At 38.7% G+C, this 15,335-nt stretch overlaps 1 protein-coding gene and 1 pseudogene across 2 annotated transcripts; both read left to right on the top strand.

Annotated features, from left to right (window-relative positions):
* Window positions 1-401: 401 nt before the first annotated feature.
* LOC146711598 (myosin heavy chain, fast skeletal muscle-like) lies at window positions 402-10,402 on the top strand (annotated as a pseudogene). Its single transcript, XR_014920184.1, has 35 exons — window positions 402-462; window positions 667-724; window positions 813-1,035; window positions 1,125-1,268; window positions 1,363-1,519; window positions 1,704-1,731; window positions 1,821-2,112; window positions 2,201-2,264; window positions 2,557-2,655; window positions 3,255-3,358; window positions 3,456-3,594; window positions 3,680-3,798; window positions 3,898-4,047; window positions 4,132-4,302; window positions 4,390-4,696; window positions 4,849-4,922; window positions 5,042-5,129; window positions 5,212-5,329; window positions 5,443-5,566; window positions 5,648-5,784; window positions 5,888-6,143; window positions 6,334-6,576; window positions 6,691-6,867; window positions 6,960-7,105; window positions 7,201-7,291; window positions 7,395-7,784; window positions 7,890-8,016; window positions 8,143-8,261; window positions 8,478-8,674; window positions 8,767-8,950; window positions 9,043-9,208; window positions 9,342-9,466; window positions 9,586-9,894; window positions 9,982-10,185; window positions 10,268-10,402. The product of XR_014920184.1 is annotated as a myosin heavy chain, fast skeletal muscle-like (transcript).
* A 76-nt stretch (window positions 10,403-10,478) lies between these two features.
* LOC146711597 (uncharacterized) lies at window positions 10,479-11,636 on the top strand. Its single transcript, XM_085454496.1, has 5 exons — window positions 10,479-10,649; window positions 10,791-10,895; window positions 10,986-11,081; window positions 11,196-11,327; window positions 11,517-11,636. The coding sequence occupies exons 1-5, from the start codon at window positions 10,485-10,487 to the stop codon at window positions 11,532-11,534; spliced, it is 516 nt and encodes a 171-aa protein (XP_085310622.1). The 5' UTR covers window positions 10,479-10,484; the 3' UTR covers window positions 11,535-11,636.
* Window positions 11,637-15,335: the final 3,699 nt, after the last annotated feature.

Below are 15,335 nucleotides of genomic sequence, written 5' to 3'. Positions count from 1 at the left end.
AGACATTTTGTGGGCATTACTGATCTCCTAAAAATGCAGTTTATATACTTTCAGTGAAATATGAACCAAATGACATTTAATACTGTTTTTTTTTAAAATAAGAACCATAATTATATTGATTGTAAAAATAGTTTTAATAAAAGAAAGATTTGAGTTGATGCCATTTAAGTATAATGTAATTAATCTGCCATTATTATTGCATATAATTTGTTCTTTAATAAAATAAAGAAATTAAATGTATATACATTTATTATTGTACGTATTATTATTAAAATCCTCTGTAAAATGGTAATTTGATGTGTAGAAAATGACGCATTAGCTTATTTTTGACCATATCTATCAGCAAGGTGTCAGAGAATCCTGACCAAACTTAGTGAGCTGCAGTTGCTGAGGAAGCAGATCCGATGTGTATAAAAGCAGGAGCTCTGAGTGTTTGCTCTAACTGAAAGGCTTCTAAGGCAGGTGAGTAGAGTCAACATTTTCCTCTGCCATGTCTCTGCTGTGAGTTAATAGATTATTTGTTTTAGTAATCAGTTACTTAAATTATTTTACACACTGATACATTTTTGTGAACATTTTGTTTTTAAATATATTCTTAAAGTCTTTTACAAAATCTACAAGTCAATATAAAAAGTGCATGAATCTACCTTTAACCTTATTTTATAGTGCCTTGACATACACAGGATCACAGGATACCAAGGAATTTCTGTTTGCATCAGCTGAGGTAAATTCCATAAAACCAAAACAATGGAGATTAATTGTGGGTTGCATAACAAACATATGATTTATTTTTCAATCGATCATATTTTCAGTCTTGATTAAAGTGCCACCATGAGCACTGACGCGGAGATGGAGCAGTATGGCGCGGCGGCCATTTACCTCCGCAAGCCAGAGAGGGAGAGGATTGAAGCCCAGACTGCTCCATTTGATGCCAAGACGGCCTTCTTTGTGACTGTTCCTGATGAGATGTATGTCAAGGGCAAACTTACCAAGAAGGAGGGTGGTAAAGCCACTGTTGAGACAGACGACGGAAAGGTAGATGAATAATCTATGTACTTAATTCATGTGTTTAATATGCACTGTGTAATTGTAAAAGTTGAGGCTGATTTACATTTTCTATTCAGACGGTCACTGTAAAGGAGGATGAAATCCACCCTAGAAACCCTCCAAAGTTTGATAAGATGGAGGACATGGCCATGATGACCCACCTTAATGAGCCATCTGTGCTGTTTAACCTCAAAGAGCGTTATGCATCATGGATGATCTACGTAAGTTTTCACTTTCCTATGTTTGCTGTGTGTAAAATGAACGTATCATGCTGATCTGTAAATGTTTAAATGATATTTATTGTCTATGATACAGACCTACTCTGGGTTGTTCTGCGTTGTCGTCAATCCCTACAAGTGGCTTCCTGTATATGATGCTACATGTGTAGGAGCATACAGAGGAAAGAAGAGGATTGAGGCTCCACCCCACATCTTCTCCATCTCTGACAATGCCTATCAGTTCATGCTTACTGGTAATGTCAATTACTGTTAATATGTTTTAATACAAATTATAGACATTACCTTAAATTTCAGTTTATTGAAGTTGTCATTAATCCTTGCAAATAAATAGTTTCTTAGCACTTTATTAATTAACCTTATAGTTATTAAAGAAATGATGAAAGCAGGATTCATGAACCTTGTATGCTTTTATTTTAGATCGTGAGAACCAGTCTGTCCTGATTACGTGAGTATATTACAAATCTGTGTGTAAAATCTATACAAAACTTTAAGATACTGAAGCTGAAATTTAACAATGTGTCCCATAAACCCCAGCGGAGAATCTGGTGCAGGAAAGACTGTCAACACCAAACGTGTCATCCAGTACTTTGCAACAATTGCAGCTCTTGGTGGTAAGAAGGCTGAGCCAACACCTGGCAAAATGCAGGTAGATTCTTTATTTAGTATCAAGCTACTTGCAACAGAAAAATAAAATAGAAACTTCAGCTCACATAAACACAATATATTCTTGCAGGGCTCTCTTGAGGATCAGATTGTTGCTGCCAACCCTCTGTTGGAGGCCTACGGTAATGCCAAGACTGTGAGGAATGACAACTCCTCTCGTTTTGTAAGTAATTAAGAGTGAGTTAAAGTAAGTCAGATATTTACTATTTGCTTTCAGAAAAGACAATGCTAATAAAGATTTTCCACTCTAGGGTAAATTCATCAGGATTCACTTCGGTACTACTGGCAAGCTGTCTTCAGCTGATATTGAAACATGTAAGTTTGAACCAGTCTACATTGTACTTATCTGTGCTAGAAATGTTTCTTAACTACTCAATTCAATTTATTTTATATTTATATATTTAGTTCAATGCAGTACATCAAAAAAAAAAAGACTTGGGTACATAATTAGTAAATTATGTAATAAGTAAAGTAACAGAATTGAAATCACTCCCATGACTCTTTTGATAATCTATGAAAATGGTAGGCTTGACATGAAATGTTAGTCTGTCATGCCTTATGTCTACATGACATGTCTACACTCTCCAACTGAATTTGTTGTTCTTAGATCTGCTGGAGAAGTCCCGTGTCACCTTCCAGTTGTCTGCTGAGAGAAGCTACCATATCTTCTATCAGCTGATGACAGGCCACAAGCCTGAGCTCCTGGGTATGACAACTTTAATTATTTATGACACTAACTAACTTTGATTGAATTGAATTCAACTATATATGGACAGTTCATATAACAACAACAATATTTTTAAATGTTGTATACCAGTATATAACGACTATTAATTGTACTATTAAAATATAGTGTATTAATTATAATTAATCAATATTAACTAATTAATTATTTAATTATAGTATTAAAATACAATTTAATTTTTGCACAATATCAGATATTATATGGTAATGTATAAACCCTGTAGTATTAAAGAGAAAACCCCAACCGATGATGAGAATTGCCTATGAGCCGACACTTGGCAATGATGGAATAGAAGAATTGCATTTGAACAAGAAAACCAAAACTCTCCAAACCCAGGCTCAGACAGGGGTACACAACTAGGGGATGTTTTACTCTGACCTGATCCATTCTTAACCATAAGCTAATTTAAAGAAGAATTTTTAAGCAGAATCTTCAAAGTAACAAACATGTCTTTCTCCTGAATATAAAGGCTGAAGGCTTTGCTTCCCATTTCATGTTTGAAAAGATTGCAAACAATATACTAAAAATACCTCACTGATTTTCGGTATTGCATTTTACAGAGGCTCTTCTGATCACAACCAACCCATATGACTACCCAATGGTCAGTCAGGGTGAAATCACAGTGAAGAGCATCAATGATGTGGAGGAGTTCATTGCAACAGATGTAAAATCGCATTTGTCTTTGGATTTGTATACTTAACTATAAATGAAGTGTTTTTAAAAATAACATAAATTGTTGCTTTCATTCTTGTGTCGTACAGACTGCTATTGACATCTTGGGCTTTACTGCTGAAGAGAAGTTAAGCATCTACAAGCTGACTGGTGCTGTGATGCATCATGGCAACATGAAATTTAAGCAGAAGCAGCGTGAAGAGCAGGCTGAACCTGATGGCACCGAGGGTATTGTGAAAAATTTCTATAATGGAGAAATGTTTGAAGTATTTGTATTTATTAGGTATTATAATGATTTGTTTTAATCCAACAGTGGCTGACAAGATTGCGTACCTACTGGGCCTGAACTCGGCTGATATGCTGAAAGCTTTGTGCTACCCAAGAGTCAAGGTTGGCAATGAGATGGTGACCAAAGGTCAGACCGTCCCACAGGTAATTTAAAAAAGGGAGACTTGTATAATCATATTATATTTATAAACATTATAGCTGTATTCATATGGTTTTGTATCATTATAAATTCTTGTTTGCCAGGTCAACAATGCTGTCTCGGCTCTGTGCAAATCTATCTATGAGAAAATGTTCTTGTGGATGGTTATCCGTATCAATGAGATGCTGGACACAAAGCAGCCCAGACAGTTCTTCATTGGAGTGCTGGATATCGCTGGGTTTGAGATCTTTGATGTGAGCACTTGAAACATTTCACCACATTTGCTAAATGTTAAATACTGTATTGCCATGAAGTTAAACATGTTTGTAATGTTACAGTTCAACAGCTTGGAGCAACTCTGCATCAACTTCACCAATGAGAAACTGCAACAGTTTTTCAACCATCACATGTTTGTCCTGGAGCAAGAGGAGTACAAGAAAGAAGGCATTCATTGGGAGTTCATTGACTTTGGTATGGACTTGGCTGCCTGCATTGAGCTTATTGAGAAGGTAAACAGCTACTATGGAAGAAATTTACATATGGGTGCATATGTTACCTCCCTTGAAATTTTAATATGACATGTGACATTTTCTCAGCCAATGGGCATCTTCTCCATCCTTGAAGAGGAGTGCATGTTCCCCAAGGCCTCTGACACAACTTTCAAGAACAAGCTGCACGATCAGCATCTTGGCAAGACCAAATGCTTCGAGAAGCCAAAGCCTGCAAAGGGCAAGGCTGAGGCACACTTCTCCCTGGTTCACTATGCTGGTACAGTGGACTACAATATCACTGGCTGGCTGGACAAGAACAAGGACCCACTGAATGACTCAGTTGTTCAGCTCTACCAGAAGTCTTCAAACAAACTAATGTGCTTCCTTTATGCAGCCCATGCTGGAGCTGATGGTAAGAAACAAAAGTGCTCACAAGCTAGCGTGTCCAGTACAGATAGTATGTATCTGTGTAATAACTATAATGTGCATACTGCAGGCTAATACGTATACTGTGAAAAATATTCATTAAATTCCAATAATGAAATTTACTGTTTATGAAAACAGAGGCTGCTGGTGGTGGCAAGAAGGGTGGTAAGAAGAAGGGTGGTTCCTTCCAGACTGTGTCTGCTCTTTTCAGAGTATGTATCGATTTATAATTAAAATAAATAAATAAATAAATAAATAAATAAATAAATAAATAAATAAATGCTAATTTTTAAATAGTAATAACCTATTATCTAATGATGCTGATCTACAGGAGAATCTGGCCAAGCTGATGACCAACTTAAGAAGCACTCATCCTCACTTTGTCCGTTGCCTGATTCCCAATGAGACAAAGACCCCAGGTACCCCACAGTAATATTAACTGTAAAAATGACAGTAAGAATATAGAAAAGATTTGAAACATTATGCATTTCTGACTCTCAGGTCTTATGGAGAACGCCCTGGTCATCCACCAGCTGAGGTGTAACGGTGTACTAGAGGGCATCAGAATCTGCAGAAAGGGTTTCCCCAGCAGAATCCTCTATGGTGACTTCAAGCAGAGGTGACAGCACATTACAATATTGGAAAGGAAAAATGGTTTCATTGTTGTTGTAAAGGACAAACTTGAATATGATGGAAGAAAAATCTAAGTAACAACCTGATTCTCTCTTGAAGATACAAAGTGTTGAATGCCAGTGTCATCCCTGAGGGACAGTTCATTGACAACAAGAAAGCTTCAGAGAAGCTGCTTGGCTCCATTGATGTGGATCACACACAGTACATGTTTGGGCACACAAAGGTACACTTTGTTATATTAATAGACATTTTGAAAAAAAACTCTCAATATCCACGTATACATATGTTTTCAATGATTAAATAGGTGTTCTTCAAAGCTGGTCTGCTGGGCACTCTTGAGGAGATGAGAGATGAGAAACTGGCTGAGCTGGTGACCATGACTCAGGCTCTCTGCAGAGGATACGTCATGAGGAAAGAGTTTGTGAAGATGATGGAGAGGAGGTAACATTATCATACTAAACTCTATTGTATTCTCTTTTGTATTTCCTTCCTCATATTAAGATCCTACGACACTAAAAGTAACACTCTCATGTTTGGTTTTTAGAGAATCTATCTTCTCCATCCAGTACAACATCCGTTCTTTCATGAATGTCAAGAACTGGCCATGGCTGAAACTGTACTTCAAGATCAAGCCTCTTCTGAAGAGTGCTGAGACTGAGAAGGAGTTGCAGAACATGAAGGAGAACTATGAGAAGATGAAGACAGACCTGGCTACTGCTCTGGCTAAGAAGAAGGAACTGGAAGAGAAGATGGTCAGCCTGCTGCAGGAGAAGAATGACCTGCAACTTCAAGTGGCTGCAGTAAGTAGTAGAGAAAAGTATACATTGCACCTGTAGTTCATGTATATAAGGTAGATATAAAAGGACCACCTGTTTGTCTCATCCTCTGATTATTTATTTGCTAAAAGTGTAGTTAAAATTACAATCAAGAAAACACTAGGACAATGTGACTCACAAATAATCTAACTTGTGTGTTCAACATGTATTATAGGAAGTTGACAATCTCTCTGATGCTGAAGAAAGGTGTGAGGGGCTCATTAAGAGCAAGATCCAGCTCGAGGCCAAACTCAAAGAGACAAGTGAGAGACTGGAGGATGAAGAGGAAATCAATGCTGAGCTGACTGCTAAGAAGAGGAAGCTGGAGGATGAATGCTCTGAGCTGAAGAAGGACATTGATGACTTGGAGCTCACCTTGGCCAAAGTGGAGAAGGAGAAACATGCCACAGAAAACAAGGTTCAATTTATCTATATCTGAGAGGAAAAATGACTCTAAATGAAAATATATTAATTCTTTCCTGAGATATAGTTGTTAAGTTATATTTAAATACATCCTTTGTACAATTCTTAGGTGAAAAACCTGACAGAGGAGATGGCATCTCAGGATGAGGCCATTGCCAAGTTAACAAAGGAGAAGAAAGCCTTACAAGAAGCCCATCAGCAAACACTGGATGATCTCCAGGCAGAGGAGGACAAAGTCAACACTCTGACCAAGGCCAAGACAAAGCTGGAACAGCAAGTTGATGATGTAAGAAAATTATAATCATATAGCTTTTTAATGGAAAGAGTATTGAATCATTGTCTTTCCAACCACTTGAATCAACTGACATGACTTTATAGCTTGAGGGTTCACTGGAGCAAGAGAAGAAGCTCCGCATGGACCTTGAGAGAGCCAAGAGGAAGCTGGAGGGAGATCTGAAACTGGCCCAGGAATCCATAATGGATCTGGAGAATGACAAGCAGCAGTCTGATGAGAAAATCAAGAAGTAGGGCTTTTTTTGTAAATAATTTTCTTTACACACACTGCATTGCAATAATCATATGGACTATGATCGTAAAACCATACTTCTTCCACACCAAGGAAGGACTTTGAAATCAGCCAACTTCTCAGCAAAATTGAAGATGAACAATCCCTTGGTGCTCAACTTCAGAAGAAGATTAAAGAACTTCAGGTAACACTAATGACCAGTGTTCATAAAGAATATTGTTCATTATAAGTCAAAAACCTAGTTTAGTTTAGGTTCTAATCGATAAATCCAAATAATTTCAAACTAGGCTCGTATTGAGGAGCTGGAAGAGGAGATTGAGGCTGAGAGGGCAGCTCGGGCTAAGGTAGAGAAGCAGAGAGCAGACCTCTCCAGGGAGCTTGAAGAGATCAGTGAGAGGCTCGAGGAAGCTGGTGGAGCAACAGCTGCTCAGATTGAGATGAACAAGAAGCGAGAGGCTGAGTTCCAGAAACTGCGTCGTGATCTTGAGGAATCAACTCTGCAGCATGAAGCTACTGCAGCAGCTCTCCGTAAGAAGCAGGCTGACACTGTTGCAGAGCTCGGAGAGCAGATCGACAACCTCCAGCGTGTCAAACAGAAGCTGGAGAAAGAGAAGAGCGAGTACAAGATGGAGATTGATGACCTCTCCAGCAACATGGAGGCTGTTGCTAAAGCAAAGGTGCGGACAGTATTTATAGAGAACAGATTTTTTCTTTTTTACATTTCAGGACCGCCAAAGCAGCTCATTAACTGTTAACATGGATATGGCATTACTTGGTGACAGGGCAACTTGGAGAAAATGTGCAGGACTCTTGAGGATCAACTAAGTGAACTCAAAGCCAAAAATGATGAGAATGTTCGTCAGCTGAATGACATTAATGCCCAGAAGGCGAGACTTCAAACAGAGAATGGTAAGTGATGTATAACAAAGAAACAGTCTGTGTCTGGAAATTTGTCATTTACAGGTACCTAAAACTACAACCAATCAGTGGGTGAAATGAAACAAACTGGGCTTAATACATGTGTGTTAACTACAGGTGAGTTCAGTCGCCAGCTTGAGGAGAAAGAAGCTCTTGTTTCTCAGCTCACAAGGGGCAAGCAGGCCTTCACTCAGCAGATTGAGGAACTGAAGAGACACGTTGAGGAGGAAGTGAAGGTCTGAAATGTTTTCTCTCTTCTGTTAAATTTCAGCACTTCAAACAGAGACAAGTTTTAATCAGTTACAGAGACACTCAGTAACTCTGAGACAGATAATCCTCTAATATCTTTCTAAGGTTTTACCTCTTAAATCTGTTATCCTCTCAGCATTAGACTTTAAAATTGATTTCAACAATAAAATATCAAAATCTGAAATCAACTGTCACTTCAACAGGCCAAGAATGCCCTGGCTCATGCTGTTCAGTCAGCACGTCATGACTGTGATCTGCTCAGAGAGCAGTTTGAGGAGGAGCAGGAGGCCAAGGGTGAGCTGCAGCGAGGAATGTCCAAGGCCAACAGTGAGGTGGCTCAGTGGCGATCCAAATATGAGACTGATGCTATCCAGCGCACTGAGGAGCTGGAGGAGGCCAAGTAAGTCACCATACTTTCATTGTTTAAATTGGTTTTCAGACTTAAAACCAACCAATTCAGCCTTAATAAAAACAGAATTCTTTTAACAACAGGAAAAAGCTTGCCCAGCGCCTGCAGGAGGCTGAGGAATCCATTGAGGCTGTGAACTCCAAGTGTGCCTCACTGGAGAAGACCAAGCAGAGGCTGCAGGGTGAGGTGGAGGACCTCATGATTGATGTGGAGAGAGCTAATGCTCTGGCTGCCAACCTTGACAAGAAGCAGAGGAACTTTGATAAAGTAAATTTTAAACATAACCTCTGTCATCAAAGGAGAAATTACACCCATTACAACAACTAATTATTTAATTAATTAATTTTTAATTAATCTAGGTCCTGGCAGAATGGAAGCAGAAGTATGAGGAGAGCCAGGCAGAGCTGGAAGGAGCCCAAAAGGAGGCTCGTTCTCTCAGCACTGAGTTGTTCAAGATGAAGAACTCATATGAAGAGGCTCTGGATCATCTTGAGACCATGAAGAGAGAGAACAAGAACCTGCAGCGTATGCTTATCTTGCTATAGATCATATGGATATGATTCTAATGTTTATATTCATATACAGCTTTTGTTGTGGCCAAAACATTTGCATATATCAGCTCCAAGTACTAAAACTCTTGGCTGTGTTTGCTCTGTAGAGGAGATCTCAGATCTGACTGAACAGATTGGTGAAACAGGAAAGACCATCCATGAGCTGGAAAAGGCCAAGAAGACTGTTGAGACTGAGAAGTCTGAAATTCAGACAGCTCTGGAGGAAGCTGAGGTAATGATTTATATATTACAAAACAAAATATGTATTTTCCTTAAAAAAAATTAGTCCTAGTCTGTTCAATTCATATTATTAAGAGATTCATTAGTAACAGTTGTTACATTTATTTAAAGGGAACTCTGGAGCACGAGGAGGCCAAGATCCTTCGTATTCAGCTTGAGCTAAACCAGGTGAAAGGTGAGATTGACAGGAAGCTGGCAGAGAAGGACGAGGAGATGGAGCAGATCAAGAGGAACAGCCAGAGGGTGATTGACTCCATGCAGAGCACTCTGGATGCTGAGGTCAGGAGCAGGAATGATGCCCTGAGAGTCAAGAAGAAGATGGAGGGAGACCTGAATGAGATGGAGATTCAGCTGAGCCATGCCAACAGACAGGCTGCTGAGGCCCAGAAACAACTGAGGAATGTCCAAGGACAGCTCAAGGTGAGTTGGTAGATTGTGTGTGTGTTTGTGTTTTTTAATTAACCTCCAAGCAAACAATGATAATATCTTTTGTTTGTTTGTCATCAGGATGCCCAACTGCACCTGGATGACGCAATCAGAGGACAGGAAGACATGAAGGAGCAGGTCGCCATGGTGGAGCGCAGAAATGGTCTGATGATGGCTGAGATTGAGGAGCTGCGAGCCGCTCTGGAGCAGACAGAGAGAGGACGCAAAGTAGCTGAGCAGGAGTTGGTTGATGCTAGCGAGCGTGTTGGACTGCTTCACTCTCAGGTTGGTATTCATTACTTTACAAGAACTTTGAGACATCAGAGAGTGAGAATCACATCATTAAAACGGTTTCTTTTTCATTCAGAACACCAGTCTTTTGAACACCAAGAAGAAGCTGGAGGCTGACCTTGTCCAGGTTCAGGGTGAGGTGGATGATGCAGTTCAGGAAGCAAGAAATGCTGAGGAGAAGGCCAAAAAGGCTATCACTGATGTAAGTTAGTACTTTACAAGCCTTCTTTTCTTTTAAATTTTTGTTCATGCTTGATCAATAATGCCAACACCACCCATACTTTCAGGCTGCCATGATGGCTGAGGAGCTGAAGAAGGAGCAGGACACCAGTGCTCACCTGGAGAGGATGAAGAAGAACCTGGAGGTCACAGTCAAGGACCTGCAGCACCGTCTGGATGAGGCAGAGAGCCTCGCCATGAAGGGTGGCAAGAAGCAGCTCCAGAAACTGGAGTCCAGGGTATGTACTGCATATATATATGCATATATAGTTATTATTCAAGTATTAAATAAACACTTTGATGCCATCACATGATCTCCACCCATTTTCTTTCTACTCTTAATATTTATTAAAAGCTGATTACTTATCATGGCATTAAAGGTCCGTGAACTAGAAACTGAAGTTGAAGCTGAGCAGAGACGTGGAGCTGATGCTGTTAAAGGAGTCCGCAAATATGAGAGGAGAGTGAAGGAGCTCACCTACCAGGTGATTACACATTTACCTAAACATCTATTACATTTAAGTTCCTAAATTGTTTCTTCTTCAGCCATCAGTAACAGTTTGTTGTTTATGCAGACTGAGGAGGACAAGAAGAATTTGGTCAGACTTCAGGATCTGGTGGACAAGCTACAGCTCAAAGTCAAGGCTTACAAGAGACAGGCTGAGGAGGCTGTGAGTGAAATGTTTTGTGATTTTTACATATGGAATTCACAGCTTCATAACTGAGATATCTCTCATATATGATCAGATATGTTTTTAAATAAAACATATTGTTGCACTGAACAGGAGGAACAGGCCAACACCCACATGTCCAGACTGAGAAAGGTCCAACATGAGATGGAGGAAGCTCAGGAACGTGCTGACATTGCTGAATCTCAGGTCAACAAACTGAGAGCCAAGAGCCGTGATGCTGGAAAGGTAATTCATGTAATTTGTTTTACGAAAAAATGTACCGTTGTTTAATGGAGTTGTTTGATATAAGAGCTTTATGTTAATAATTTTCTGTGAATTGAAGAGAGTGTAGATACTATATTTACAATGTAGAATGAATTGTTTCAATGTTGATAATATGTGTTGAATCATTTTACCTTTCATTATTTTTTTCAGGGTGAAAGTGCTGAATAAGACACATTCTTTTGGAACTTTTTGGCAGTGTTCATAAAATATGAACTAACTGTTAAATTGTCCACGTATGATGTATTAATTCAATAAACACTTTCATTATGATTTCATGAAATGTAAAGAGTTTAATTTATTCTTTATTCTAAAAAAAGTCACATTCACATATACAATTTTTAACACGATAGTTTCTTCAGAATAATCGTGATTCATACCTACAGGACATCGTCCTGTGAAATGAGGACAGCACTTTTCCCTTTGTGTTCTCCCTTCTTGTGTTCAGCATTAGTGATGGCAGAGTTAAGTTAACCTTTAAAAGAAAACCATTCTTCCAGAAATATATTTGTAAGGTCAGACAATGTTGTTGGATGAGAAGGCCTGGTTCACAGTCTAACTCACTCCAAAGGTGTTTAATCAGGTTTTGGTCAGGACTCTGGCAGGCCAGTCAAGTTCTTGCACACCAAATTCCCCCATCCAATTTGTGCACTGGCACTCCATCATGTTAGACCAGGAAGGGGCTGTCCCTAAACTGTTCCCACAAAGCTAGGAGCATGAAACTGTCCAAAATGTCTTGGTGTGTTGAAACATTTCACCGGAACTAAGGGGCCAAGGCCATTTCGTGAAAAATAACTTCACACCGGCGCGATTCATCTCTTATCCAGAAAACATGAATACTGCCACAGTGTCAGTGTGCTTTTCTGCATCTTATGTATTGCATTGTGCCTGGTTATGTAAGGCTTTAGTGCAACTGCGTAGCCATGGAAACCCATTCCATGAAGCTCTATAAACACTGTTCATGAGCTAATCTGAAGACCACATGAAGTTTAGAGTGTTGTAGTGACTGACTCCAGAAAGTTGGTGACCTCTGTGCACTATGTGAGACCCTGCTTTATCAATTTATGTGGCTTACCAATACACGGCTGGTTGCTGTGGTTCCTATTCACTTCCACTTCATTATAACACCACTAACAGTTGAATGTAGAATATTTAGTAACAAGGAATTTTCACTACTGGACTTGTTGCACAGGTGGTATTCTATAATGCTGCCATGTCGGAATTCACTGAGCTCCTGAGAGAGACCCGTTCTGCAATAAATGATTGGAGAAGAAGACTGCATGCCTAGGTGCTTGATTTTAAGCATGTGTTGCCATGGAAGTTTTTGAAACAATTGAATTCAGTGCTTTGGGTGGGTAATTAAAAAATTCTCTGTAGAACAATATGCCATTTTGCATCTTTAGCAGGTTAAACATTTTAGGCTAAATATTACCATAAATTCACAGTCAAAAACTGATAATGCCTGAGATTGACTTTTTACATCCAATCTATTTACAGTTATAAAAATATTCCTTCAGACAGAGCTGTATATATGTGTTTATATTAAAATGTCCAAATTAATCTTATTACCAAACTTTAATAGGTATATTCAACAACTGCCATAATAACATCACATATTTTTTCAGGATAGTATTTGTAGCTGCACTGCTCTATATATACAACTCTGGTATACATTTACTTTTGAGAAAGGCAAAGCAGTAAAAAAGACGGACCAAAATCCAGTTCGCTTGTAAAAATACAAATTGAGTTTAAGGCAGTGCAAGTCACCATAAAACAGTGTCACTGATATAATACTGTAATGCTCACTCACATATAAGGCCACAATTGGTGGTGCCTTTCTACTTTCTATTTCGGATCATGCAGTACAGCTTACCTCAACTGAAAATGTGGACAGACCTCTAACAAAATCTGATATCTCCCCCACAGCACATCTATCTATACGCGTGTGTGTGTGTGTGTGTGTGTGTGTGTGTGTGTGTGTGTCTGTGTGTGTGTGTGTGTACATGTTTAGACATTTTTGTGAGGACAGAAAATTGGCATACTACTATACTTGTGGGGACCATCAATCCCCAAAGTAAAATGAAGAGTAGAAGAGGATTTGAAATTTTGAGCTGGACATTTCCTCTGCTCTTTAATGTCACCCTATGGTCATCCCTCTCCTTGAAATATCTGTTCACAACAGCCCTTTCCATTTTTATTTGTCAGAGTCTGATACAATCACCACTCTCTCCCCAGGAACACTCTCTACCACTTTACCCAACTTACTCCAGAATTCTTTTTCTTTTCTAACTGACATCCAACTTGTGGGGCATATGTACTGACAACATTCAGAATCATCCTTTTGATTTCCAGGTTCAAACTCATGTTCCTGCCTGACACTTTATTCACCTCTACAACAGGATAGCAAGGTGTGACAAAAGAAAATAATAATGAAGTGATGTGGATAAAAAGAATAGCAAGAAGTACCAGGTCCAGTGTTCCATGACTAGGATAAAAACTGCATTGTTCCTCCTTAATTAAAGGTTCAACTAAAAGACACACTCTGCAGCATGCTGGCATAGACCCTACCAGAGAGGCTGAGGATGATGCCCACCATTTGACACTCTGTGCTTTTTGCAAATGACTTCATCCTGAGCACTTGAGACATGTGTGAAAGGTTCTGGAGAAGCCACGGATAATGTTGTCAGACCTCTCGTTTGGGCAGAGTACTTGATTTGTCATTCATCATAGTAAAGGGATCTTATCCTTGTCTCATTAGAGTTTAAGGCTTTGTGAATGGTGAAGGGATCACAGAGACTTCATGTGTAGAACTGTCAATTAAATTGGGGGATTTTGTGCATGTTAGTGGCATCCATAGATGTCTAAGTGATCAGACAGTACTCATCACTAGCTCTCTCTAATGAGAGAGAGTTAGTAGCTCCATTGTAATTAAGAAATTTCAGTGCACTCGTCCAGATAGAAGTCCAAGCAAAAGAAACTCATCTATGACTCGATATGGACTACGATAGTATTTTCACAAAAGTATTAAGATATTAGTAAGTAAGAAGTAAGACACTTAATACTGTACACCTAGCAAAGCACTGGGCTAAATAAAAAGCAGATCAAAAAGTGTTTCCATTTTTGGTTGTAATGCTGTGTGTCTGCTCTGCAGTTTTGTTGCAATTCTACTGGCCCTTGGAATTACAGTGAAAACACACAACATACTGCATTTGATATTTGACCATGGACTTACCTTACCAATAGGTATAGGTACTTGTGGGTACTTCTGTGTTGTTGAAAAATAAATATATCTGTCTTTTGTGCCAACCACAAACCACTCCTCCTGTCCTTTGCTGGATTTATTTTTGACCATGATAGTATCTCATGTTCTGCTAGAAAGATAGCAAACATTAAGCCAAGTTTGTGCAAGCTTTAGAAATAAAAGCTAATCCTTGCTATGATCCCAGATTTTCCCTTCCTGTAAGAATATATCATTTAATTAGTTTATCAAAATTGTAAGCTAAAAGCTGTACGTTCACTTCTATCCACACAGAAATGAAATGTATTTATAACAAATTATTTTATAGTAATAAATTTTTTAATATTATGTTCCCAGTAGCTATATATAACACCCTTCTGGCAATAACAGAAAGTCTGATGATTTTTATGTCCTGTAATTATACACCAGTGGCACTAGAAGTTTAAAACTGGCTATCAAAATATCAAAGATAGTTGGACACACAGATAAGCTTACTATAAACTGTATCAAATTAATATCCATTTATCTTCAAAAGTTATTAGAATGAATAATCCCAAAACCATGCAGAGCACTATTTTAATTTAACACTAACTATATTGTTAACATTTCTTACATTTTCCATATTTAGGAGCATAATCACTTAAAGAAATATACCAAATAAACCACAATACATTGGCAATATTTTTTTCACTAAGGAATACAGCTGAATTGTTTATATTTGAAAGTATGTTGTA

This window comes from Copadichromis virginalis, linkage group LG4, assembly GCF_057382275.1.
Source record: "Copadichromis virginalis isolate Kocher_CV1m ecotype Utaka linkage group LG4, C_Virginalis_male_GT1.1, whole genome shotgun sequence".
NCBI lineage: Eukaryota > Metazoa > Chordata > Actinopteri > Cichliformes > Cichlidae > Copadichromis > Copadichromis virginalis.
The sequence above is the reverse complement of the archived record's forward strand: the minus strand, read 5'-3'. Positions and strand labels throughout refer to the sequence as shown.

Bases quoted from the DNA above. Each gene is read 5' to 3' on its own strand.
- LOC146711597 (XM_085454496.1), top strand. From the start codon at position 10,485: ATGATGGCTGAGGAGCTGAAGAAGGAGCAGGACACCAGTGCTCACCTG. The intron at 10,650-10,790 runs GTATGTACTGCA...ATGGCATTAAAG, and splicing joins TCCAGAAACTGGAGTCCAGG to GTCCGTGAACTAGAAACTGA. The intron at 11,082-11,195 runs GTGAGTGAAATG...TGCACTGAACAG, and splicing joins AGAGACAGGCTGAGGAGGCT to GAGGAACAGGCCAACACCCA.